Source organism: Salminus brasiliensis, chromosome 4 (assembly GCF_030463535.1).
Source record: "Salminus brasiliensis chromosome 4, fSalBra1.hap2, whole genome shotgun sequence".
NCBI classification, from domain to species: domain Eukaryota; kingdom Metazoa; phylum Chordata; class Actinopteri; order Characiformes; family Bryconidae; genus Salminus; species Salminus brasiliensis.
Window position 1 is genome coordinate 23,090,585 of NC_132881.1, and position 25,563 is coordinate 23,116,147.

The 25,563-nt window shown below is 41.9% G+C and overlaps 1 protein-coding gene across 2 annotated transcripts in view; it reads right to left on the bottom strand.

Annotated features, from left to right (window-relative positions):
• Positions 1–25,563, bottom strand: part of spred2b (sprouty related EVH1 domain containing 2b) — a 45,497-nt gene that overhangs the window by 16,820 nt on the left and 3,114 nt on the right. Inside the window, exons 1-4 of one of the 2 annotated variants that reach the window (XM_072677636.1) lie at positions 16,058–16,415; positions 3,749–3,926; positions 3,236–3,404; positions 953–1,017 (exon numbers count right to left, since the gene is read on the bottom strand). In XM_072677636.1, coding sequence (XP_072533737.1) covers positions 953–1,017; positions 3,236–3,404; positions 3,749–3,926; positions 16,058–16,074 — 429 coding nt within the window. In that variant the 5' untranslated portion in view covers positions 16,075–16,415. Of the gene's footprint in view, positions 1–952; positions 1,018–3,235; positions 3,405–3,748; positions 3,927–16,057; positions 16,416–25,563 lie in introns of those variants that run through there. The other variant, XM_072677635.1, reaches the window with a different exon arrangement.

Consider the following 25,563-nt stretch of genomic DNA (forward strand, 5'->3'; position numbering starts at 1 on the left):
TATAAAAATATGTACATACTCATATAAATCATATCATATCAGGAATAGTATGACTATTTAACTAATAGTGGGAATAACCACCTTTGGCTCTAACAAGACATTGTGGCATGGACTGGAAGGTGATCACTGTAGAGGTTAACTGGTCCACAGTGGAGCATTGATTGCTCTGTACCACTCCCTAGAGTCGTCCTTACCGTCTGGCATCAATGGCCCATGGGGCACCACTGTTATGTGGTTGGGAGGCACACAATGTGTGAGAGGTCCATTCTCAGTAAACCTTCACTACAGAACATTCCACAAAGTTAGTTGCTTCCGAGATGCTACCTTCCACCATCCAATACAGTCCATGCCACAATGTGTCACTAGTGTCATCTGACCCACTATTAGGTGGGTGGTCATAATATTCTGAGATGATTGTGTATACATGTGTATACACAGTTGACAATGGTGGTGATGGGAATCAGTGATCACAACACAAATATAACCTTTACCTTCCAAAAACACCAAAGCTCTACCATTCTTCCATGAATGAATTTAAAAATTATTTTGGTCTAAAAGCTTTTCTTACTATAATATTTAATTAAAATAACTCTTCAGACAACAGGTGGTGTCTTCTTGAACATTTCTTGAAATCACAACTTGAATGTTGCTTTCTAAGACATTTAACTCTTCAGATGTTTGATTCTTATCACCACATCCTGGCTTTGATGATTTAATTACGATATTTAAAAAAAAAATGGCAATACCCCTTTGTATCTGGCAGGCGCTTTGGCTGTGGCTCAGCCAATCAGATTTCAGAATGGCAATTGAGTGTTTGGTAAATGAATCAACATGGTATCTATGCATGCTGGGCTGAACTCTTTTCAATTGCGTGGAGGACAAATAGTGTCCTCACAAAGTGGAAGTAGCAAACAGACGAGCGGTTCACTTGAGAGCTAAAAAAGCAGCTTACTGTGAATACATCATCGTCGCCCAGCTCTGCCTCATTCTGGAGTGTTGAAGAGGAAGTTGTGGAACCTAAAAAAATCACACACACACACACACACACACACACACACACACACACAAAAAGGAGACATGAGCGGACAGAACCTCACATATCCTGTCTGTTAGGGGTGGTGAGTGGGGTGGGGTGGGGGGTGGAAAGACAAGAGGAAGAGAGAGATAGCATGCACGAAAAGAGGCAGACAGACAGATGTATTTATATATATATATATATATATATATATATATAGAGAGAGAGAGAGAGAGAGAGACAAAGAGCAAAGGAGAGAAAGAAACAGAATGAAACACACACACAACTAGTCACATGTGACTCCTGAAACCCAACGCCGAGCAGCCATTCCAGAGCCGATCGCCAAGGCCTGTATCACATTCACATTGTCAACATGCGGCTTGTGTATTCTCTCTGCAGCTGGTTATACAGTTAGCCGCATTTAGCTCCCCCACAGGCCTGTACGTATTCTTTAGATAAGGCTGCGGCGTGCCTCAGTGGTGTGCTTGAGGAATGGAACATGTACTTTTCACAATGAAAGCAAAATAGTACCGAAATGTGTAAAACACCATGTCACAATTGGATGTCAGGTCCCCAGTCGTGTCCATAATGGTTCAGTCTGAGTCTAATTTTTTTCCTTTAGACTCAATATGGCTAATTTAAACTGTGTTCCACAACAATTTACTGTCTGACATCAGTTCCATCAGACGTGTAACATCCCAGTAGTAAACAAAGCTTGTAATCACACCTCCATTGGGGATTCCTCTGCCCTTTTAAGAACTTCGGAATAGGTATATATTTGCTTTCTTTAGACTGATAAACTGGGCAGAAATCTGTTTTCGTATGAAAAACCACTGCACCGCATAAAACGCATACATAAGGCCTGTAGTCAATAGTCAGAATGTGTTAAAGTTATTGATATGTAGGTTAGATCCCAGTGAGAAGAACACAGTTAGAAAGACGCAGTGAGAAGAACACAGTTAGAAAGACGCAGTGAGAAGAACACAGTTAGAAAGACACAGTGAGAAGAACACAGTTAGAAAGACGCAGTGAGAAGAACACAGTTAGAAAGACGCAGTGAGAAGAACACAGTTAGAAAGACACAGTGAGAAGAACACAGTTAGAAAGACACAGTGAGAAGAACACAGTTAGAAAGACAGTGAGAAGAACACAGTTAGAAAGACACAGTGAGAAGAACACAGTTAGAAAGACGCAGTGAGAAGAACACAGTTGGTAAAAAGCAGTAAGAAAAACACAATTGGAAGAAAACAGTGATAAGAACAACAGGTTTAGTTGCTGACTTCTCTGTGAACTCTGGACACATTATAGATTTGTCTGATCCCACCAGCAGCTCGAGGACGGATTAGATAAACTATATACTAGATGGAAACTATATATACTGAACTGAAAAGGTGTGGAAATCTCAGTGTACTGCTAATATGTGTGAGAACACCTGATGCAGACCTGCTAGAGGAGACAATCAAGGGCTCAGTGGTAGTACGAATAAAGTGGTGACAACTAGTCAACATTAATCAATAAGGGTGCTAATAAAATGAGCTTTTAATCACATTATCGATTAGTTGGCTTGATGACATATGACTGTCCCATTTACATCATGTGACTCTAAATGGTAAAATACAGACTGGTAGCACAACTGTCCTGCGTGAGCATCTAGAGCAGAACACCTAAAGTGGAAACATGACGACACCACAACTCAGCGAGTAACTGCTAAAACCGCCGTTAAACTGTAGTAAAGAGTTCACAAGAGTGTGTCACTTCCAGTCTTTTAGCTCTGTTTTACTTCAGTAAATACAATAAATGCTGCTGGCTGAATGGATGAGCTGCATTTTGGACTGAACTGCACGGCTAAAGCTCAAAGCTTTTGAGGCTGCAGGTTCTCAGGACTGTAATGCTAATGTCGCAAGTCCACATAGATACAGACACATATGAACACAGGCTTTTTAGGTTGGGCTTTTCTAAGATGCTTTTCAGGTTTTTTTTAAGATTTTATCATGTTTTATTTGAATATATGGTTTCGAAATGACTGTGACCGAATATTGGAAATCTGGCATGCTCTTGCCTACTCTATGCTAACCATTTGGGACATGCTAGCAATGGACAGAAGTCTATTCATCAGCTAAACGTTCCAGTTAGCACACACATACGTATAATGGACTGTAAACTAACAGCTCTGGTCTTACAGGTCTGCTCAAGTGTGTTCAGCCATGCAGTTCCACTCACCTTCCGTAATGTCTTCCAGGGCTTTGCGTACCCCTCGATCAAAGGCACGAGCGTCCGCGGGACTCTGGAACGTGAGGCCGCACTTTTTGTTATCAACCTTCCAGTGGTGAAACGTAGGTGTGGCCTTGGTGTAGATCAAATCTTTCCGAACAAAACATTCCAGAATCACCTGCCAGTCAAAACAACGATGCCGTCAGAAACACAACTTACTTCAGCTCTAGCTTGTAAATACACTGATAAGTTGGTTGGGGTGTGTAAGTGAAGGGAAAACAACTAAATATGCAGGACAGGGTCAGAGGCCGTTATTTGGGCCCCTCTACACCTCTAAGGAATGGTACGATATTATGCACAAAGGCCACCACCACTACAGTAAATAAAGGAAATGGGCAAATAGCAGGTTTGCAGGTTTCACATGGAGTGCTGTGTTTGTGCAGTGAACCAGGTGGAAGGACACAAGGAACGTTTGTGGTGTTCCCTGAGGCGGCCTGGATGTCTGTGAGTGAGCCCCGATACCTGTTTGTCTTTGAGGCGTTCTCCATGGATGAGGAAGTCGCTGTGGCCACTCAACTCGGCGGGCATCACCTTGCACACGCCCACTCTGCTGAGCCCCCCACCCTCCTGGGCTAGCCAACCCCCACTCGAGTCATCCCGGGTCATGACCACCGCTTTGACGCGCACGATGTAACTGTCACTGCAGGAGAGAAAGAAAGAGAGAGAGAGAGAGAGACAGGTAGAGAAAAAGAGACAAAGAGAGAAAGAAGGAGAGAGATGGGTTGAGACTTTAATCTTCTCAAGCATGTGAGCAGGGCAAACTCCACACCCACTGGAACATTTTCCATTCATCCAGGACATCCAGCACAAAACACAACAGAGCGCACTGCATTACGTATTACTGCATTCAGGTAATCAAGCATCAACAACTCAAGCATAACACAGACGATGAATGCCAATGCCAATGCGAGACTCCTACAACCCACTCTTTGGGTGTGTATGTTATTCATGGCCAGGTAACAAATAATATAGACAGGAAAATAAACGTAGGAAAAAAAAATGTTCTCCTCAGGATTATTTGCACAGGAACCAGTCAAAAGCTTGGGCACAGTTTACTTTCACATTCACTCAACTTGGCAATGCAAACAGCTCAGCGAGTCTTCTCTCTCTCTCCCATTCTTCCTCTGTAATGCTTAGCAAGCCAGGAGTCAGCCTTATATGGTAACCTGAGTCAGTGTGTTCAATAATTAACTAGGGAGGGAGAGAATGAGAGAGGGAGAGAGGGAGAAAGTGAAGGCAGGAGAAAGAGAGAGAGAGAGAGAGAGAGAGAGAGAGAGAGAGAGACAGAAAGAGAGACGGGTAATGAGGTATGGCTATGTCTCAGGACCAAGGAGCTACTAAATCGATACATTCCAAGCACAAGAGGAAGGCATTGAGAGCTTCTCTCTTTCTCTTTCTCTCTCTCACACACACACACATACACACATATGCACCCAAAAAAAATTTTGGACGCCAACGTTTTGGTTCACCAATGCCATAATAAGGGATGACACGCTAAAGGAGAGCAGTGAGGGTAGAACTTGTAGAGACTGGCCTCTCACAGCGAGGGATCTGAGGAGAGGAAGCAAAGGGGTGGGGGGGTGCAGTTCCATAAACTTGGCGTGGGGCCATGCCCGCTCCTTCAGCATGTTTTAAGATTATTCCACCTTTTCATGGCATTAGTAATTAATATACACTGAGGCTACGGCATGCTGGGATCAGCCCGGACGATGTGGCTTCACTTGTGGAAAGAGAGGGAGAGACGCAGAGAGTACGGAGAGAGAGAGTGGGTATGTGTGTGTGTGTGTGTGTGTGTGTATGTGTGTGTGTATTAAGGGCTGTGGGATTAGAATTAATGACTGGGGAAGTCCAGAGGGAGAATGCCCGTCTAATGTACTGGCGCTGAGAGGGAGCAAAACCAGGGAGCCTCCACATGCCAAAGTCATCGGATATCAATTCGTAATTAAAATCAAATCAGATGCAAAGCCCAATAAAACGAGGTGTTCCTCCTAATCGGTTGGGGGAGCGCTGGCGTTTGCAGGCTAATCTGCAGCTGGCGGTGTGATTCCCAGGCCTGCAGGCGCGTGTGCGGAGGAATTCTAGAGGTCTGGAGTGGAGGGCACTTCGTTCGCCCCGTTTCACAGGCATCAAGTGTTGGCATATAAGCTAATGTTTTTCCGAGTACTTGTGATACTTGTCATGTAAGGAAGGACGACAAGACGATAAGTTGTAAGCACAATGTTTTCATTTACCAGGAATGTGGAGGAAAGCATCAGTATAAGCCAGTCTGTGAAGTTCCTTGCCAGTAAAAATAGGTTGATATTAGGGGTGTAACGCAGGCCTAGAAAAAATAGGACGGTATTTATCGTTATTGCGGTAAATATGACATCATAATAATATGTCACATGGTGATATGAATATAATTTGGATAGCGTCAATACTGCTACGAACCTCCCAATCTCATGTCCTATAATGTTCAACTCTGCTTTCTGTCAAGTCAAGTCAAGTCAATTTATTTGTATAGCGCTTTTTACAACTGTTGTCGTCACAAAGCAGCTTTACATAATTAGTACTTAATAAAGGACAGAGACAGAGAAGAAAGAAGGAATAACATGAAGGTTTCTGTGTCCATTGTAACACTCTAGCTAAGTTAACACATTAGTCACAATGTTAGTCATGATACAGAAATACAATACTATACAATACAGTCACGCGCAGCGATGAAATGCTTTATACAGGAATAAGTGAAAAAGCAAAGTGTGCTCTTAACCCTTTAGCGCAATCACACATTAAGGTGGATTACTCAGTAGCTACAGGGATTTCTGTACAAACAGAAGAGGGTATTCTTTGGTAATAGATGTTTGTAATAACCCGCCAGCAGGCCATCGGCTGTTTAAGGGGTAAATTTCAGTTCATCTTCCAAGGCATGTTTTTTTTTTTTTTTAGTTTTGAACTAAATCTCTTAATATAGCTAGGAGGTACTGACTATCCCTTGGCATTGAGAGTGGGTAGGGAACACCCAGGAGCCATGCTGCAGCCCGTCTGGAACAACTCAGGTCTCAGTACCTCACTGAAGGGCACTGAGGCAGTGGTCAGCAAAAAAACTGTATGACCCTGCACCCTTCCAGTGCTGCTGGGTCAATAACGCTGGTGCCCTCCATGCCAGCAGTCCATGCCAGAAAATCAGTAACATCACCTAGTCAAAGACAGCTAAATGAAGACTACGTAGGAACCACAGTTTCGGATGAACGCTTAGTGGCAATCCAACTAAAATAGACGTAGGACAGAACTTGGAGGACTTGTCACTTGTCGCAAACAGGCAGGAGAGAGAAAATGTCACCGATATATGTGTGTATTTGTGTGTGTGTGTGCACACGGGTCTGTGTGAGTCATTCTATCCATCTGCGATGTGGAAATTCACAAAAACATGTCTCTCTCTTCCTCGCTCTCTCTATTCCCATCTTTTTCATCTCCTCCAATTTTGAAGCCGTCACCCTCTCACCCACCGCAAAGTGTACACCGACGAGGTCTCTGAGTTCTGGACAGTACCACAAGGTGGGTGTGCAATGAAGCTGAAATGAAGCTGAAACTGCCCTCCCTCTATATCTGTGTGGTCTTGTGTCAGAGAAAAATAAACACATCTTTGACGTTTGAGCTTTGAGCTTTCTAGACACAAAATGGGAGTTATGAAATAACTGACTAACCCTGTTTCTCCAAATCTGTCGTCCTGTACATTTAACCTCTACCTTCTTCATGTGTTCACCGCAAAGTCGCAAACCCACCACAACCCTCCTCCCTTTAACTCTGCCATATTTCTCATTCCTACCTCCACTTATCAGAGGGGATCTGGCCTTTTTCCACTGAGCAGAAGCTACCAGCCCAATGTTCTCTGAGTTTTCCCCACTATGTGTTGGTGGTATGGATAAAATACAGCATCATAGTATCAGATAATATTATAACTTTTATTGCATTAATTAAGCTGACAACCGGTTCTGGTACTCTAGGCTAAAAATGTCTGTATAAACCTGAGGGAGCTTGTTTTGATTGTTTTGTTCTATTATCATCTCCTAAAATTATATAAAAGGGAATCTTAAACAGTACTGTAATTAGAAATATCCTAACATTTCCTAAAAAGGTAAATTAATGTTTATTAATTTTATATTCATATATATATTTTATATCTGCTCTTTAAAACAAATGACACACAATGACAGATTCCCTGATATATGGATTCTTTGATTAAGAAATTGTGGGTCAATATCCAATTTTTTAATGTTCAAATTTAAGAACATAGATTCAGAAAACTACACATCCCACGTTTTTTGAAAAACAGAGGGTGGTTCCAGTATAACCACTTTGCGAAACCAATAGGTTTTTGTTATAGAAAGCAAATTAAATGGACAGAGAATCACAATAGGTGCATTTTATGTGACACATAGCGCTTCACAGGCATAAACTGGAATTTCTAACTTTGATACAATATTTTGGGAGGTATCGATACGCGATACCAATGCTGAGCACACCAAATTAATAAAATAACCGATTACTGGGACTTAATATTCAAAGTAAAAAGCCAAAATTAGTTCGCAAGCAGAAGACTTTAAAACTTACCAAGCTAAAGTTTAGGTCAGCCTAGACAGAACACCGGCAAATACTGTGTAAAATGAGTATATTAGTATTGTTTCGAATGCTGTGTACTATAGTGCTATTTATACAATACAGTTTTTCCAGTTACCCAAATGTGTTGCTTTGTCATTATCCACATCAGACAAGTAAACAGTCTTATCATGTACCTTATAAACTGCCAAAGGCAGTCCAGAACAGCATTTAACTGTGATTAATATGAGCAAATTGAGCAATTATTTTCTCTATATAAACTTAGTGAGTGCAACCTCAAACCAAGCCTGTACCACACCAGCATTACCAGGAACACGTTCTGCTAGTTGTATGATTCACATAATGGGAGTTTTCTAGATTTAAGAATTTCACTTTGCTCTCTTTGAAGGAGGTATATCCTCCCTGCAGTGCAGTGTAGATGGATGGACAGCCCAAAAAATACATGGTACAATATGGGTCAATTATACATATTGAAACACATGAACTAGTAAAAAACAACGATTGGTCACTCTCCACACAACTAGTCCATCAAATGAACCCAAGTAGTGTCCTAAGCCTTACTTTGTACACAATACATCATGTGGACAGTTCAGTTGTAAATCAGAAACCTCGCACAAACAGTCCTGAACATCTACACCGGCTTTATCTCATTGCTGGAAAAGGATCTGTTGTTGCAGGTGTAGCCTGAAAGACATGGCCCTTGGCAAAGGCATCTACAAATAGCTGAGCTCACACAAAAACACACTGCAGTCAATCAATTACAATCCTACAATCAAAGGGCATTAGATCATATTTTACTTATCTAATGGTAAGTAAAATAAAACCACTTCTGCCTTCATCACCTTACCGCACTTTCCTGCACCACCTGAATAGGTCAAAAAGAGGGAAGAGGGTTAACCCCTTGAACTCTAAGGGGCCTGCACACTTCAATTTCTCACAGCAATAACTACTAAACTGACATGCTATATTCACCCCCTTCACAGTTCGATTCAGTGTCCAGGTTCTGGGTCATGGTTCAGTTTGGATCACGGTTCCTTTCACTGTGTCTTCTGACATCAAGGGTATTAAAAATACACTTTGTGTGAGTTTATCCTGCTTTTGTTGGAATAACTGTTTCCACTGTCTAGTGAAGGCTTTCTATTAGATCTTGGACCATTTCTGTGAGGATTTGATTGCTTTCAGTGACTAGAGAGTTAGTACGGTCAGGATGTTGGATGATCACCACCCCACCGCATCCTAAAAGTACTGGATGGAGCACCATCATTCTAAAGAACACAGTTCCACTGCTCCACAGCTTAATGCTGGAGGGCTTTATACCCTTTTAGCTCACACCTGGCATTAGACATGGTACCAATAAATTTACATTTAATAAGCGTGTGCGTTTCAGTTCAGAACCGTTACAGCTCAAATATTAATAGTAGACATCATATAAAATGAGCTTTTAGGCTTCAAGGTTATACTGATATATGAAGGTCACATCGCAGACACACAAATGAAAGATCCCAAAAACCTTCAGGACACATGTACAGCTTTCTGTAAACTCCTGAAAATAGGAATTTCAGACACAAGGTCCAATCTGAGTGTCAGTGTTATGGCCAATGAGTAGCATTATTACTCTGAGCGTCTCCTTACAATGTTGCTAATCTCTCTAAAGTATCTGATTATGTTTTGCACGTCCCATTTAGCATTATGGGACACTTACCATCTGGCATGTGGGGCGAAAAATCAGGGTTATAGTATTACATGCTTTCAACACAAAACAGAGCACACACACATACACGCATGAGCACAAATACATACACAAACACACACACATACACACACACACAGGAGTAACAGAATGTACGAAGGCGTCTGAAGCCATGACTCCTTCTGCTCGTTGCTATCCCAGGCTGGAAGGTGTCTCACTGCGTCGTCTTTCCCATCTGTGCTCGGGACCGTGTGCACAGGAGCCGGCCCGGGGCCAGCGTCACACCCCAGCCATATCAAAGCCAAGCAACAGCTCAAACACACTCACAACAATTCGATAAACACAGTGTGTGCTGGAGGCTCTGGTTCACGGCGTGCACATTCAGAACACTCTGGTCTAGCAATGCGTCCAGTTTTCATTCAGCTCTCTGTTTCTGTCTCAGCAATGCTGACAAAGCAGAACCCTGTTCTCCTTAAGATGGACATTAGCTCTGTGCTGGCAGAAACAGCGTATTCAAATAGCAACTGTGTTATATTTATGCACCGATGTGGAATTTCTGTGCCGATAACAGTGATTGTTTTCATTATTATCCAGACATGAGAAGTACAGCAGGAGGCGTAAGAAAGCCCAGGTCACTCTGAAGATAGATCTTCATATAGGGTTGGGCGGTATCCCCTTTTTTATACTGTCATACTGTCTCTAATTTTTACCACAGCATATGGCATTTATGCCACACGTTTATGTTTACGTGGCATCTGTAAAATCTTCAGTTCAGTGACTGACAGAAAGCCCACTTATAAATGACTTGGATCAAGCGACTGTTGAATTAATTTTTTTCCCCCATAGTCATGGATGTGTAGCCCACTCGCTAAGCTAGCCATCCTTTGCTTAGCAAGAGATACACAGACTATCAGACAGCCCAGTGCGGTTCTGCCATGTTTGGACTCGTAACCAGCTATCTAGACTTTAGCTAGCTGGCTAGGACAAAATTCACACTATTCTCATTTTTCATAACAGATCTACCACAGGCGGATTTGATCTGCCCAATATCATGTATTTTACTCCAATATTTGATACATATTAATAACATCATGACATGTTGGATCACTGACTTCTGGTGAAAATTCCTATATGTTTTAATAGCGCAATATATATCCCAATAAAAATATTTCGCAATGTTGTTTTTTTTTCTCCAAATCAACTACATTTCCTTGTTTGTTGGCATGTACAATAGTACACAGGAACCTGACACATTGTGTATATTGCTGTTACGTGGAGCCCCTTAAAAAGCCCAGGGAGATCCACCGACTCACACCGCAGCTGAAGCGCTACAGCGTTTTTTTGGGTGACAGAGAGGAAGTGTAAAGCACTTTGACTGTCATGTTTTCTCCTTTTGTCGTCAAAGTAAATCAAATCAAGGGATTTTCCAACCACCTCAAGGGATTTCCAACCACAAATTGCTGGCAGTATGCATTAAAAAGGGTTGATGAGGCTGATGAGGCATGGATGAGTGAGGATGTAGCAGGAATGAAAAACACGTCTTTCCGAACTGCGTGGTGTTCACTGGGGTTTGGTGGACGATGGATGCGGGACAATGAATTCAGCCCTCATGTATTGGAACACTGCCTGCTCCGTCTGAACTGTTAGAGCAGCAGCCATGTACAACTGACAGAGGGCTGTCAGAACTGCCCTATGGAGAGCTAATAAAGGCTCAAACCCTCCACTGTGTACGGCACACGCCACAAGCAGGCCTCTTGTGTCGTTTGGAGCATGCAAATGATGTAATCTTTGGGAAATTTGTGCATATCAGTAGTTAATGAAAACACTGATTAATCTGCATTTTCTTTTGCATTTTTGGGAATATTTGCTTAAAGCATTTAAATGGTACTTTGTCTCGATTTACTGATTTTCAGAATGACCCTACACGACAGCACTGTATGAACCATGAAAAAATTATACATTAAACTTACTTGAAAAAAAAAAAGATTTGAATGGTGAAATATGTTTTTGACATGGAAACGACGTAAACAACTGAATCAATAATATTAGAAAAGAACAATTTAAATATCATACTTGTTAGATCATATAAACGTCTCTGATTTCTCCAAAGGCTCGTAATACACTCATCATGAAAATCTGCAATTGCTCAGTGTTCTTACAGAACATCACGGAATTATCTATGATTCGCAATTCTGCACAACATCACTTTTTCTGATATTCCAGTACTGGCTTAATCGGTTAACTGAGGTAGTTTTTTTGTGGGAGAACTGTTGTTCATTATACCTTGTATACACAAAAGTGCTGCGATTGACTGGAGCCAATGTCTAGACGGTATTAAGCCCATTTCACACTAGACACAACACATGTACGGCGCGAGCAGCAAGCAGTTTCCTGTTTTTCCTGTGATAAGAATACAAGCTACACATGGCTTTATTGTCTGTGTACTCCTTAGATAAACATTATGTAGACTAAATTGGAGTGTAGCTTTTTAAATCAGCCAAATTGTTATTCACATGTTGTTTTGTTCGCTAGCTGTTCTGTTTCAAATATTGGTCAGCAAACAGCTTTTTGTTGTGCAATATAAGTAAATAAATACATTGTACATATAATAAGAAAACTGCATTTATAATACTTCACATACTGCAGAGTGTGGCACATGGGTAGTCTAAGCTAGAGTACACACTACCCTAAATAGGGTAGACTCTGAACGTGACGCAGAAACGATACACTGTGCAGCCCTACTCCGGACCCATCGTGACTCAGAGCAGATTGGAAGGATGGATGGATGGATATTTTTAAAGACTTGCCCTCCTTCAATAGTCACACTATGATTCTTTCAGTGGCATGTTTATGATGATGATGATTATTATTATTATTACCTTGGTCATCTACAACTCTAATTCTCTCTGTCATCGCACAAACCACTCATTCACTAGCTCCTGAAACTTTCAGTATTGCATGAACAGTTCATCTGCATCTATTCATACAGTCTACAACTACAACTACAACTGTAATTTCAGATACAGTCAACATTATTAGATGACTATGTCTGCAGGGTTTACCACTTTACCACTTTACTACTAATGTGGATATGAAAACACTAATACTACACTGTACCTAGGCCTGTAAGGTTAACTATTTAGGATCGTATCGGATGTCTAAGACAGCGTATTTTTGCTAATATCGGCCTAATATTGAATACCACCTCTCCTGAGTAGCACAGATAAAGACACGCACATAAACACTAACACTATTACAGCCTATGGCAACTCAAATATGATCAGCATGTTATTATAAACAGACTTACTGTAAGTCACATGACAGTCTGACTAACTGACACGGTGAAATAAAGGTCAACGACTGAAAAGTGTTCAGTTGCCTGGTATACCTTTAATGGGAAATCACCAAGGCCAGCTGTTCCCATCACTTAAAAGGTTACTGTTGACCACTAATCTACAGTGAGTCGTGAGATTTTCCAGACTAATCACACAAATAGGCCACCAGGACGACACTGTGGTTTCTTGAGATTGCCCATGTGACATATAGACAATGTACTTGCTCTTTGACTGGCTTTGCCCTCATTGACCAGGCTATGACAAAGAGCTGTTTAGCTGAACTGCGTGATGCCCTGCGTACATGCTAGCTGGGTATTTCTGGTGTACGTGCAAGCCAGTGCAGGGCTGGAGAAGAGAGAAGTGGAGTGAAGTCAGCAGATCACAGGGTGGAAATGGCCAGATTTTTCTCTCCATAGTTTAGTCTATTTGATTATGATCAGGGGGCACCCTGGTTACAATAGTGGACAATAGTGGCCATATAATGCACAATTGTGCCCATTCTCACAGTCCAAAATAATAAGTCGCCACCTCTTCCCCAGGGCTTGGTCATTTCAACAATGAAGAACATCATGATGGCACCAGCAAGAGGCTAATCCAATCATCTCTTGTCAATACTCATGGAGCTGAATCAGAGACACAAGCTCCTGCCGTTTCCCAGACCTTTCCTCTGGCGCCCTCTGACCAGGGGATATTCCTGCCTTGCACACAGTCATTTCGGGGAGGCTCTGGACCCCCATTGTGACTCTTACCAGAAAGAAATGGATAAGAAGATGGATGCTTGGATCTTTTTCATTCCTACCTAAAATTACAACTTGCAAGAGACAATACAGTTATTACTAATTTTCCACTACAAAAGACAACTGTCCTAACAGAGCATGGGATTGCTCGCTTCTGGCTGAAGCACTGATTCCAATTACGATATCCAAAGTTTCAGAATCAATATGAGAATCAATATCAAGAGCTAAAAAGCTGGGTCGGTGCACCTCTACTCTATTACCACTAAACATCTCACAGAATCTCTTGCTTATACACTGCAAGCCCCTTAGCTGAGCAATATGCTTCCGGGCCTGCTGGGCGGAAGGTGAGTCGGCATGTGCTAAGTTTGTGGATTAGGCAGAAGGAGGTAGATGGTTACATAGGAATGCAGCAGTTTTTTTCCCTTTTTCCTTCCCTGACCACCTGTGCACTTTACTGAGGGTGCTCAGTCCTATGTAGAGAGCTGTGAAAGCAGGGATCTGATAAGGTGCCAGACTAACCGGCTCAACAATTCCAATTTCTTTCAGTATAAGAATAATATTCAATTCTAGAGATGGATCCAATATCCTATAATCCTAAATCAGTATCGGGTCCAATATTGACATTATTTACTCATCACAGGGCTTAATAAACTTCCCAATCCAGATTCCAGTCTGCAGCTTGCGCCGGACCATTAACCCACTGTACCGCAACATAACGTAACATGAGTCAAGTTACCAATTCAGATTCTGTTCCACGGCAACTTCAGCCTGCAAATGAGTGAGTAAGAATTATTGCTTTTAGTTTGCCGAAAATGCCGGACACCTAAATGTAACATGTGTAAAGCCAGCCTGCTGAGGGGTGGAAGTACGGTTGCATCATACAATACAACCAGTTCAACCAAGCACCTGCAGAGGTTTCATGTAAAACAGTACCCGGAGTTCATGCTAGCCAACAGACAGGAAGCTACCACTAGGCAGCAGACTCTCGCTGTTGTTTTCCAAAGATGTTGCTCAATTTCATTGTACTCAATGACCAACCAGTAGCTGTAGTTAAACATGTCAGATATAATCTGCCATCTAGAAATTACGTTTCAGAGACTGCCTTACGCAAACTGTACAACTGAGTGTCATCAGAGTTAGCGGTGCAGGTAGAAGATGTTAAAACCACGAACCATCAGATGTGACCCAATTGTCTCTAATTATTAAATTAAATATTTAATTTGAAAAAAGCGTTACATCTCTTGCTGCTATCTTTGGAAATTACTTTGAAATGCGTATAAATTCAAAGCATTTGTGTATTTTGTTTGCTCTTCAAGTAAGAATTCCAAGTGCAATTTCAACAATAATAATGATATTAAAAGTAAAAAAAAAACTCAAAACCTTTGTCGGTATCGGTAGATTTTGGAATCAGACCGGAACTGAAAAATGTGGATTGTCTCATCGCTATTAAATTCATAAAAAGGGTTCATATTTCAGTGGCTGGTTGTCCTGCTTGTCCGTTCTACACAATTACGATTTAGCAACCACGCTTGTTGTGCACACACTGACAAATTCTGTTCAGCTTGGCTACTCACTAGTCGACAGGCCTTTAGGCATGACATCAGCATTGCGTTTTACTCCAGATAATCGGCGTCCACCCCACACTACAGGATACTGAGGCATAAATATTGGTGAGTATGGTTAAAATTTACGGTTTACAATCAAGGCGTCCACAACTGCACTGGTAGTAGATAGAAATGTCCCACACTACAGGATAATCTGGAAAGATCACTGTTTAAGAAAACCCAGATGTCGGGAGAGCAAACTGGCCTCAAAATTGGCCAGAGTATCCTGTAGTACTGACCAGGCATTAGTCCCAGAAGGCCTTAACAAACAGTGTAGTAATCTTCTAGTTCTAACTGCTGAGCTGAACCAGGTTTGTTTGCACAGGGAAACCAGCATACTATGCTGGACACCAGTCCTCCTGTACCAGCACCAACTAGACACCCCTAATCTTATGGCTCCATGTAGCAGTCTGCACATATATACACGGGAAGCAATCAGTGCACAAGCCTCAAATGCTTCAGCTAATAATGGCGTTCAACAAGCTTGTTGGTAACAGGCTCCTTGTGAATCCTATGGTGCTGCCTTCCTTGGCCTGTGACAAACCATGGCACAATCCTCCATCACCCAAACGCGCACACGCCCCCGCACACCCACACGCTAGAGCCTCGCATATCCACTCAGATCGTCTTCCTGGCCCCCTAAAACACAAGCGTCTGCTGCGAATGCTGCAGAGCAAGAAGGGCGAAGGGAAGTGGCGGAGAAAGAGGCAGTGAGGAGGAGGAGGAGGACGAGGTGGAGAAGGATGAAACGGCAAGAGCAATGCTCGACTGCAGAACGATCTAGAAAAACCAGCCGCGACTGGGCTTACCGGCTGCTCTCACTCATCTCTGTGCATCCGGCGACGTCGCTCAGGGCATCGGCTCGGGTTTGTCCCGGGTGTGCGAAGGACAGACGCTGGGCTCAGCCATGGGAACTGGCTCTGCATGGAGCGCGCGGCGTAGCTTCATCTATCCCCACAAATGACGGATGATTCAGTCTCCTTGACAAACACATGGAGCGGTGGAGGATGAGTCATCGGCAGGCAGCCATTCTGCCTTCAGCCGCCGGCCTACAGCCCAATCCGTTCTTGCTCTCTATACCTCAACTCCCCTCTCTCTCTTTCTCCCTCTCTCTCCAGTCTGCTTGCTTTCTTCCTCTCTTGCAGTCTCCGGTGAAGAAAAAGAGGCAGAGAATGTGATCTCTACACAGCGTGGCTCCAGCACACCTACACCTCAAGCTAAGGCTACAGCCAACGACACCCACACATGCTGTGGGAGGGTGCACGCGTGTGTAGTGTGTGTGTGTGTGTGTGTGTATGTGTATGTGTGAGAGCAGCGAATGAGATCAACCTAGCATGAAACAGTGTAGTTACTGTGCACCTCCACATCAAACAATCCACCTACACACTCTAGATGCACACCAAAAGCTTTCTGGCGCCTATACAGCACACCAACCTACACCTACACCGTTAACATTCCTTACAACCGCTCAGAAAGAGAGAGCTTCACATGCGCCTATAGAAGAGCACTGCGAAACAAAACAATACCGTGACAGCCTTGCTTATTTTGTCTCTGTACGGAGTGCAATAGTACCGCTATATCTCTCCAGACTGCACACCAGCATTCCTGCACCACAAGAGGAAGCCTTACCTTCCACAGGCACACGTGAGTCAGGCAACGGCTAATGCGATTCCTGCAACCCTTTATATGCCTTTGTCTGTGTGCTCAAGTGAATCAGCAGGAAACAAATACAACAAAAACGGCCAGGTCAAAGAATGTGGTTTTGAGATCGTCTTGGTCGACGACACTGTCTCGAAATCCAAGGTCACAACAACATCTATTCTGTTGAAAGGGAGCATAGGGTTTATCATGGGTGCGTTAATAATGGGTTGGTTATGGAGAAGCACAACCTCGACAAACAAGATCAGCATTCTCAATAAGAACACAGGTATCTAAGGACGGTCAGTAGAACACATAAGCACACCTGACCTCTTCTTTACCATATGGACTCCATATGTATCTGTAATGTATAGTTTGCACGACTGTATGCTTACACGGTTGCCTGTTTGCACATTTTATGTTTTTTGTGCACAATTACTGTCCACTGGCCAAAAGAAGCGATTCTGATTCTGAACACAGCAGATAGAGGGTACACTTGGTATACACTGGAACACATGACAGTTGTCACATGGGTAAAGTCAGTAGACATCTCTCTCTCTTTCACTTTAGGGCAAACACATGCAGTTAGAGGACTGGGATGCAATCTCACTGGCACTTTTTCTGTTGCGGCCTCTTCTACCCCTAAGAGTGCCGAAAGGTGATTAGATGAATAATGATTTTGATAGAGAGTTATGGAATCAAAGTTTTATCATTAAAAGAAAGTAATATTTTCAGCATTAGATAAACAAAACACACACACACACACACACACACACACAAACAGCTTAGCCTTAGCTTTCAACTCCTACTAGAGTTCTCAGTTAAGACACAAACACACGGTGGGTGCGTTTTACTGGGGTTGGGTTACAGGGGTAGCCTCATTGGCTACTATGGATTTAAAATCCAATTGGCTTTAAGATGTAATAGTCTGTCTGCTCCTAGTACAGTATGTCTGCACTGTATTTTATTTTAATATTAATATATTTGTGGAATAATATCATATTATACCATATATTATGTTTTAATAATATCATATTTGGGGAAGGTTGCAGTGTGGCTCAAAGTTGCATTCAGCGATACATCCAGTTTAGTGGTGTACACAGGATAAGTTGGCGGTTTTAACTAATATTATCAATATTATATTTGCAGAATATATAAATATTTGCAGAATTTGTAGAAACTGACGTGCCTTGTGGAGGAAGACGGGTAAAGACTGTTACCGCCACTAACCAGATAGCTCTCTTGATAGTCAAGTACAGTGAGTATCTGAACACAGCAGAGCTAACACACACTACTGACCACACAAAATAGCAAACAGTGCAGACCACATTTAACTGCAACCAAAAGCACAGCAGCAACAGCCGGAAAGCTGAAGGAATCGTATCTAAAGTGAAGGAGTTTAGTGCTCCATAAGCCGCCCTTTTCTGTTGTTGATCTCCACATTGCAGTTGGGAGTACTGGAATTCATAAGCCCTCTCAGCGAGTGCTTGGAGTTCGAGCATTTTAAGTGTTTTAAATGTGATTCTAAAAAAGTAAAGTTCATTTCATCTTGTGAGAAACAGCACAGAACATTACAGAAGACCTGCACGATGATGCATCATTAAACGTCTGCCGATTGGCCCCAAAAAACTGATCCAGGGATACAAGATATTGGAAAAACCTGACATTGCAGGTTTTTTAATCTGCAATATAGGTTGCGATATTAAAAAATAATTAACATTGGCCACCAGATTATGTGGATATTCAGTCAGAGCAGTTGGCTTTAATATATGGCTTCATCTTCTTACTTCATTATCTCTCAGCCAATCAAGCATCCCAAAATGAGTGGTGGTGCCGCACCAAAATGTTGCCATCTTCCAGAAATTAATAAATGATTGCTGATACTGTCCACCAATTTCGCACAGACCAAATGCATGTCTCATTAAAAATAGTATTTAGTGCATTAATGTTCAATAGAAATCAGATTTTTCTGGTTGCATTATAAATGACTATAGACACACAAGGTATACCAACAAGGTGGATGTGTCAGCTATAAAGTGGCCAGCACATAATACACTCACACCAGCCAATATGTCACTACCTTGTTGTTGTCACTGCTGTCATGAAAATGGCCCAGAATCCAAATGATATTCAGTCGGCGAGGGCCCTATGGGTGGTCCTGTCTATGGGGTGGGTGGGTGGACAAATTGCACTGCACCACGCAGCCAATGGTCTGTAATTACACAAATGTAACAGTGGACCTACATGGTAGATGTACTTGATAATATGGCCAATGTGGACCTAATAAACTGGCAACGCAGTGTATTTATGTCTGCTGCGTTTCCGGGCCTCTGTAAGAGCGTTCATAATTTGCTAGATGAGCTGCTCCTGTGTCTACGGTGAAGCTCTAATGTGATGTCAGCTTGGGTATAACAGTGCAATAATCTAAGTGGAAGTTCAGTTTCAGTTTATTTATTTTTATTTTGTCTTTGAGAAAGAATGTTAAATACTTCCGACACAAATCTTATTCCATACTGAGTCATGAGAAGCCAGATAGTGCTAACGTTTCCTGTATGCCAGTTGACAGCTACTCAGCACATGACCACAGGTTCTCCTGTCCTCCTGTATGTTACACAACCACTGAAATGGTCATAAAATCAGTACACGTGTATATGGAGCGATTTAGCTGAAACTAGATCTAGATAGGCAAGCTAGTTAGACAGCAAGAGATATATGTGTAGCTGGTTAGAGATGCCTTGTATTAATGTCCCAGACACATGGCAGTGTCTAAGGTTAGATGATTTAGTAGCTGAAGACAATTTTTGAAGATTTCCTTAGTGTGTTATACTGTATAATATTAAATATTATATATTTTGTATGCTACCATATGTTTAAATGTAAGACTTATCCTTCTTACAGTGTGCAGCGTTCAATTAATCTACATGAGGTCCTAACTGGCAACTTAACACTGCCCAGAAAGTTTTCACAATTTGACTGGCAAACGGTAGAAAGAGAGGAAACAGCTTTTAGTGTCTGTCATATAATTTGTGGCCACAAAAACACAGGCCTGGTGCTTCCCCAGCGAGGCTAGTTCAGTCTTGCATTTTATTCAGACACTGCAAACACTGGCTACAGCAATCAGCGCAAGCCACAGTGGATTGCAAAACTACAACACAAGAGCCCCGTTCACATATACAGCCTTGTTTGACAACCATCTTCGGAATGGTTTTCCAAATGTTTGGCAGGTTAAGGAAAATTCTGTTCAAAATGCAGCGAGCACAAGTGGGTCACAGGTTCAGTCACAGAGTTGTAGCTGCAGTCCTGTCTGTGAAACGAGGAAAGAACCATTTGTCAGTAAGTCACACATTAGGGATGCGCTCATACCATTTTTGCAGTCGTTGATATTGTAGGGTGAAACCTCAAGTAGCTGTCATTATCTTGTACTACTGCCATTTTAGCCATTTTGCTCAGTTTAACCATCATTAAGTGTGTAATGATTTCATATAATTTAAGACTGTAATGCTGATACGCACCACCCTCTTTTCCAAGGGTCTGAAATGTCTTTTGTGGATGAGAAATGTAATGACAAAAAAAAATAATATAGTAAAAATTAATGGGCTCCTGAGTGACGCAGCTCTCTAAGTGCTGGCCCTATAATGGGAAAATCGTAGCTTCAATTCCTGGTGTTGCCACAGAGAGCATATTGTCCTCCCTCTTCCCCCCATCACTCAGCACGATGCTAGTGTGGGTGTCTGTTAGCTGTTAGCCAAACTGCCAGTTAGTATTCTCCTCAAAGCGCATTCTGCTGTCCAATGACAATGTATCAGTGGCAGTCTGGAAAGATGAAGCTAGCTGGCTTCATGTGAGTCAGAGTCCTAAGTAGTGGGTGGGAATTGGAAATGACTGGAAAGTCAAATACAACTTTAACTGCTAACACAGAAGCATAGCATGCTGAAATATGGGTTGTCAAAGACATTTGGCCAAAATACAAAAACACAACACTTGAAGACATTTTCATGATACACAATATCCCCCCCCCCCACCCCAAAGCTATGTCGAAAACCCCAACAGGGACCCTGTACACACTGGGTTTGGTAGGGATATTATTTCTCAAACAATTGTTGAGCTTGAATTGGGTTCAAATTTCACATTCAAGTTTCTTACAGTCTGTCTTCCACCTCTAAGAGGTTTTGGCTTGCAGCTCCCCTGCTTTAGTTTTTCTCCTTTACTTTATTCTTCCACCCTTCTTACATTACCTTAATGTTATACGCTCCCACACCGGAGTTACTTGTGTTGTTAGCAACAAGGTCCTCTGTGATTCAGTAGATCAGCTTGTGAACAAAACATTACACAACCTTTTTCCATACTATAAACATCTGGATGATTGTTTAAAGAACATCCTTAAAAATCAGTAATTATTATAATTAAATAATGATGACATTTGATACTGATGACATTGTGATGCATTTTAAAGAGCTGATAATTAGACTATTATTATTTTAATTTTTACCTCTGACAATCATTATCATTCTCATTAGGTCATTCGCGTATCGCAAAGCGAATTTAACCTGTGCTATAATTACCAATGTGGGGCTTTTTTCAGCCACATGTTGACTGTGTTCGGATTCGAGGCGAGTGTAGGCAGACGTTTTTTGTGGCTTGGGTCAGGCTCAGACACAAAACCGTGAAAAAGCCACGTCACACAGCATTCTAAAGTTCAGTACTCGCTGCAGCACTGTTCAATTTCTCTAAGCACCACAGCCTGCCACTCCATGTATTGCTGTACTGCATTACATTCGGCCCAAGAAGAACTGTGGCTTGAATTTGAGGCCTAGAAAGGAATTTAATCTTCATCTGTAACCTCAGCTAATGTTACTAGCCTGTTCACATTTTTATTTACTTTGTACCATTTGCTGGGAACAGTGAGTGTGTGAAAAGAGAGTGAATATAGTTACTAAACCAGGCTGATTGTTTATTTTGTTATACCTGCAGGATTAGAGTGTGCATTATTTTGTGCATTTTTTATTTTTCAATGCATTGTACTGCCTGGCACGTCCAGTACGCGGCAGCCTGGTTGGAACCTACAAAATACAACAGTGGAGGCACATTTAAAAAAATGTCTTTTTTAATTCAGCATTGCCAATAATAATCTAGATTAAAAGGAGAATGGTTGAGATTTAGACAATAATGTAGTGGTTTTTACAATACATGCAACTGCTCAGTGCTGATGATCCAACTACGCTAAAATCGATCACAATAAAACTAACATACCACTTTGCTCAATCCCAATGTCTTCTAATACACATCTAAGAACAAGCGGACCTAACGCTACACATGCACTGTGGTAACATGGTTTCCACAGCAGGGGTTTTGATGACTCTGCCATGAACGCAATTCACAACTCTGCTGGGCGTGGAGCCTATTCGAGTTAGAATGATCATAACTGTGTAAACCCTTTACACAGCTGTAAAACCATATTGTGGATGAGCCTTCTGATACAGTGACCTTAATAAACCAAGATACACAGCTCTGAATGGAGTGGAATGAAAAGGTGACGGGGCAACATGGAAACGCTTCAATTATTAGCTCAAGCCCATGTAAAACAAGACTTGCAAACCACTCGTGAACTTTTCTCTTTTAGACACAGGCAGCTGCTGATTTGACTCAACGCTCTCTGTCACTGCCACACTGTACACACACATGAAAAGAAACACTAAAACCACAGCCAGCGAGGAAAAAAGGTCTTGGGTATAGTGGCTTCCGCCCTTCTTGGCAGGTGGGTTGAACAGTTGTACCAAACCTGATAAGGGCAGACTGTTACTTCCTTAGATAAGGCTCACTAACCCCGCCTGGCCCTCTCACAATGCCAATCCAGCAGCAAGAGAGAAGAAAACACTTGCAGACACACACACACACACACACACAGAAGAATTTACAGTATTTCATTAAAGGCCTGTCTATTATTTCCTGTTTTCAAAATGTGTAATATTGCACCAGCAACACCATCATCCAGATTTTGCTCAGAGCCACGTCAAAGGCGGATATTAGCTGTTAGAACTTTATTTCAATTTTCAAAACAACTAAGTGGGCGCAGGACGGTTTCTGTTTAAGCACGGCTGGCCACGCTGCAGTTCAGGGACCAGATCTGGCTCTGAACAGCTTTAACAGACTAGAACCCATTGATTATGACAACAGCCTGCCTTTTATAGGCAAATTTATGTGGGTTTACTTAAAATTTTGTGGCCCTTGGCTCAACATTCACTTTACTTTTCAGTTAACCATGCAAATATGTTTTGGCACTCCAGTGTTAATGTGCAGGCGTACTTTATAGGTCATGGAAGACCACACAAACAACTTGCTGACTAGAGCCATTTAGCTCCACGGAGAGCGGTTCACTTATACAACACTTTAACACTTGTGTCTCCAGGTCTAACGATAGTGTGGTTCAACACACAATACACTTGAGAAATGCACATCTCATTTGTACCGAAGGACAGCAGATCTAATGCTGTTATTTATGATGAATACTTTCATAGAAATATATTTCAAATATAAATTTGAAAATATAAAAACAGAAATCTGTGTCCTCAATTTTTTAGCAATAGTAGTGATACAGATTTCACTGTTCTGCCACGTGGTAACGTTGAAACTAATTTCATTGCATTTCCGTGTTGATATTTAGAGCACTAACAATGTCACGGGTGTCGACACACTGAAACATGCAATACCCTCGACACATGGAGTGACATCGCACTAGTTCTCCTTTTGACACAGCAATCACATTTCCTCACTTTCACAAAACATCTAAATCAAAGCTTTTCCCTTCACTTGCCAGGGATATCCCTGAAAACATGAATATTAGGCTGGTACCAAAGCAATTGTCGCAAATTGCTTGTTCTTGTAAAGTATTTGATATTCAAAGTTAGCGTGCTGATTTACAGATTACAGATTTAGAGCAGCCACTGTTGGCTGGCCAACACAAACCATGGCATTTCTCCCGGCTTAAATACTATCCCCATCCATTGTCTTGGGAAGGTGTTAACAAAACTGCCCTTGCTGACCCTCGACTTATTTTTGAATGGCCAGTTATAGAAGTGGACACGGCAAAAGGCTCTGTGCAGTGGACTCAGCTTCCAGAAGCCACATGCCCATTACCATATGAGAGCATCAAAATTAAAAGGGCCTCGTTTGCTCCGGCAATGCTCTAAAAGAGGGGCATTTGTGAATGAAAAAGGAACAACAGGTTCAATAAAGCGCAGATAATGGCTTCCTGTCTGGGACGTGACAGAAGAACTATCAGTGCTCCCTCCCAGCAGGGACTGTGGCAAAGGGTGGGAAGGGGGGTGGGGGCGTGGAGATGACAAGGCAGTCATTCTCCACAAGACCCGGGGGCCCTGTTTGGACAGGCCAGTTTTACAGCAGGAAAGTGGCCTACACAAATAAGCCATCCCATTTTACTACTTGACTTGACCAATAAAGTTCTAGGAAACAATCAAATTAAAAAATGAACAGTCTGGATGGTTGAGCAAAAAAGACATTTGGTCTTCTTCACTGGGTTCCAGTGACTGTGGACGATACATACTACTATAAAGGGAGCAAGATCATGAGGACTCACTAATGAGGTACAGTGGCCATTAAACTCAGAATCTGTGAGACCGACAACCAATTCTCGAACACCTCTTTCACTGTTTCCAAGTTTCCACAGGGGCGGAAGAGTCGTTCTGCTCACTGCACATTTAACACACTATGCCTACAGAAGACAAAATTCACACCCAATACGCTTCTACAGAGTCAATACACATGGTCAATCATCAGGAATCAAGCATCTGTGCTTATCACACAACTCACTTGATTGAAATACAGCAACTAAAGTATTTTAAAACATCGTTTTAAAGACCAAGGGGTTTGAGATTTGGTAAAAATGGCAAATAAATGATCAAGATTAGGGGTAATTCAAGCGAAATATGCTACATCACCACAAAATCAGTCCAAATTAGCTACACTTACACAGTTATCATGTTGATGGAGCATATTTCATGCATGTCTGAATCATGTAATCATGTGAAAATCCATGTGAAAATTAGTAAGACTTTATAGCTGTTGTTCACACAAGTTTGCACAATTTGTGTGTCTGTATGGTTTGGCTTTAGAGAGTTCTCCGTAATGTTCCCATAACTCTGTACCATAAGTCATTCTGTACAATTTTATCTGATATGATCTGATATTAATTGCACTATTCTAGAGACAACTATCGTATACAAAACTGACCCATAATAAAGGTAGTTATTATGCTACAGAAACTGGTTATGAATATGCTGCCTGGGACACTGTTCCTGTAGTATTGAGAAAAGGTATTAGGCTAAAAAGATACATGCAGGGTGAAAAATAGTCCCATATTTCACAATTAACACAGGTGGGTAGATACAGCATTGTGTAGATATCACACCCCCTGGTTCATATCACCACTCCTGCAAACAAATCTTTACAGTAGTGGTGGTAAAGAGTCAGCCTCTCTACAATACACCATTTTACATGAAATCACCCTGAATGTCTTTTTGTTTATATTTCAACCTCAAAGATTTAGAAGGAAAAAAAACACATGGAACTCCCCTTTAATAGCAGGAATTATGAAAATCCCCAGCGGCCACATACTCTGACTTTCCTTCCTCGGCATTAGATCATCACTTTCAACAGAAAC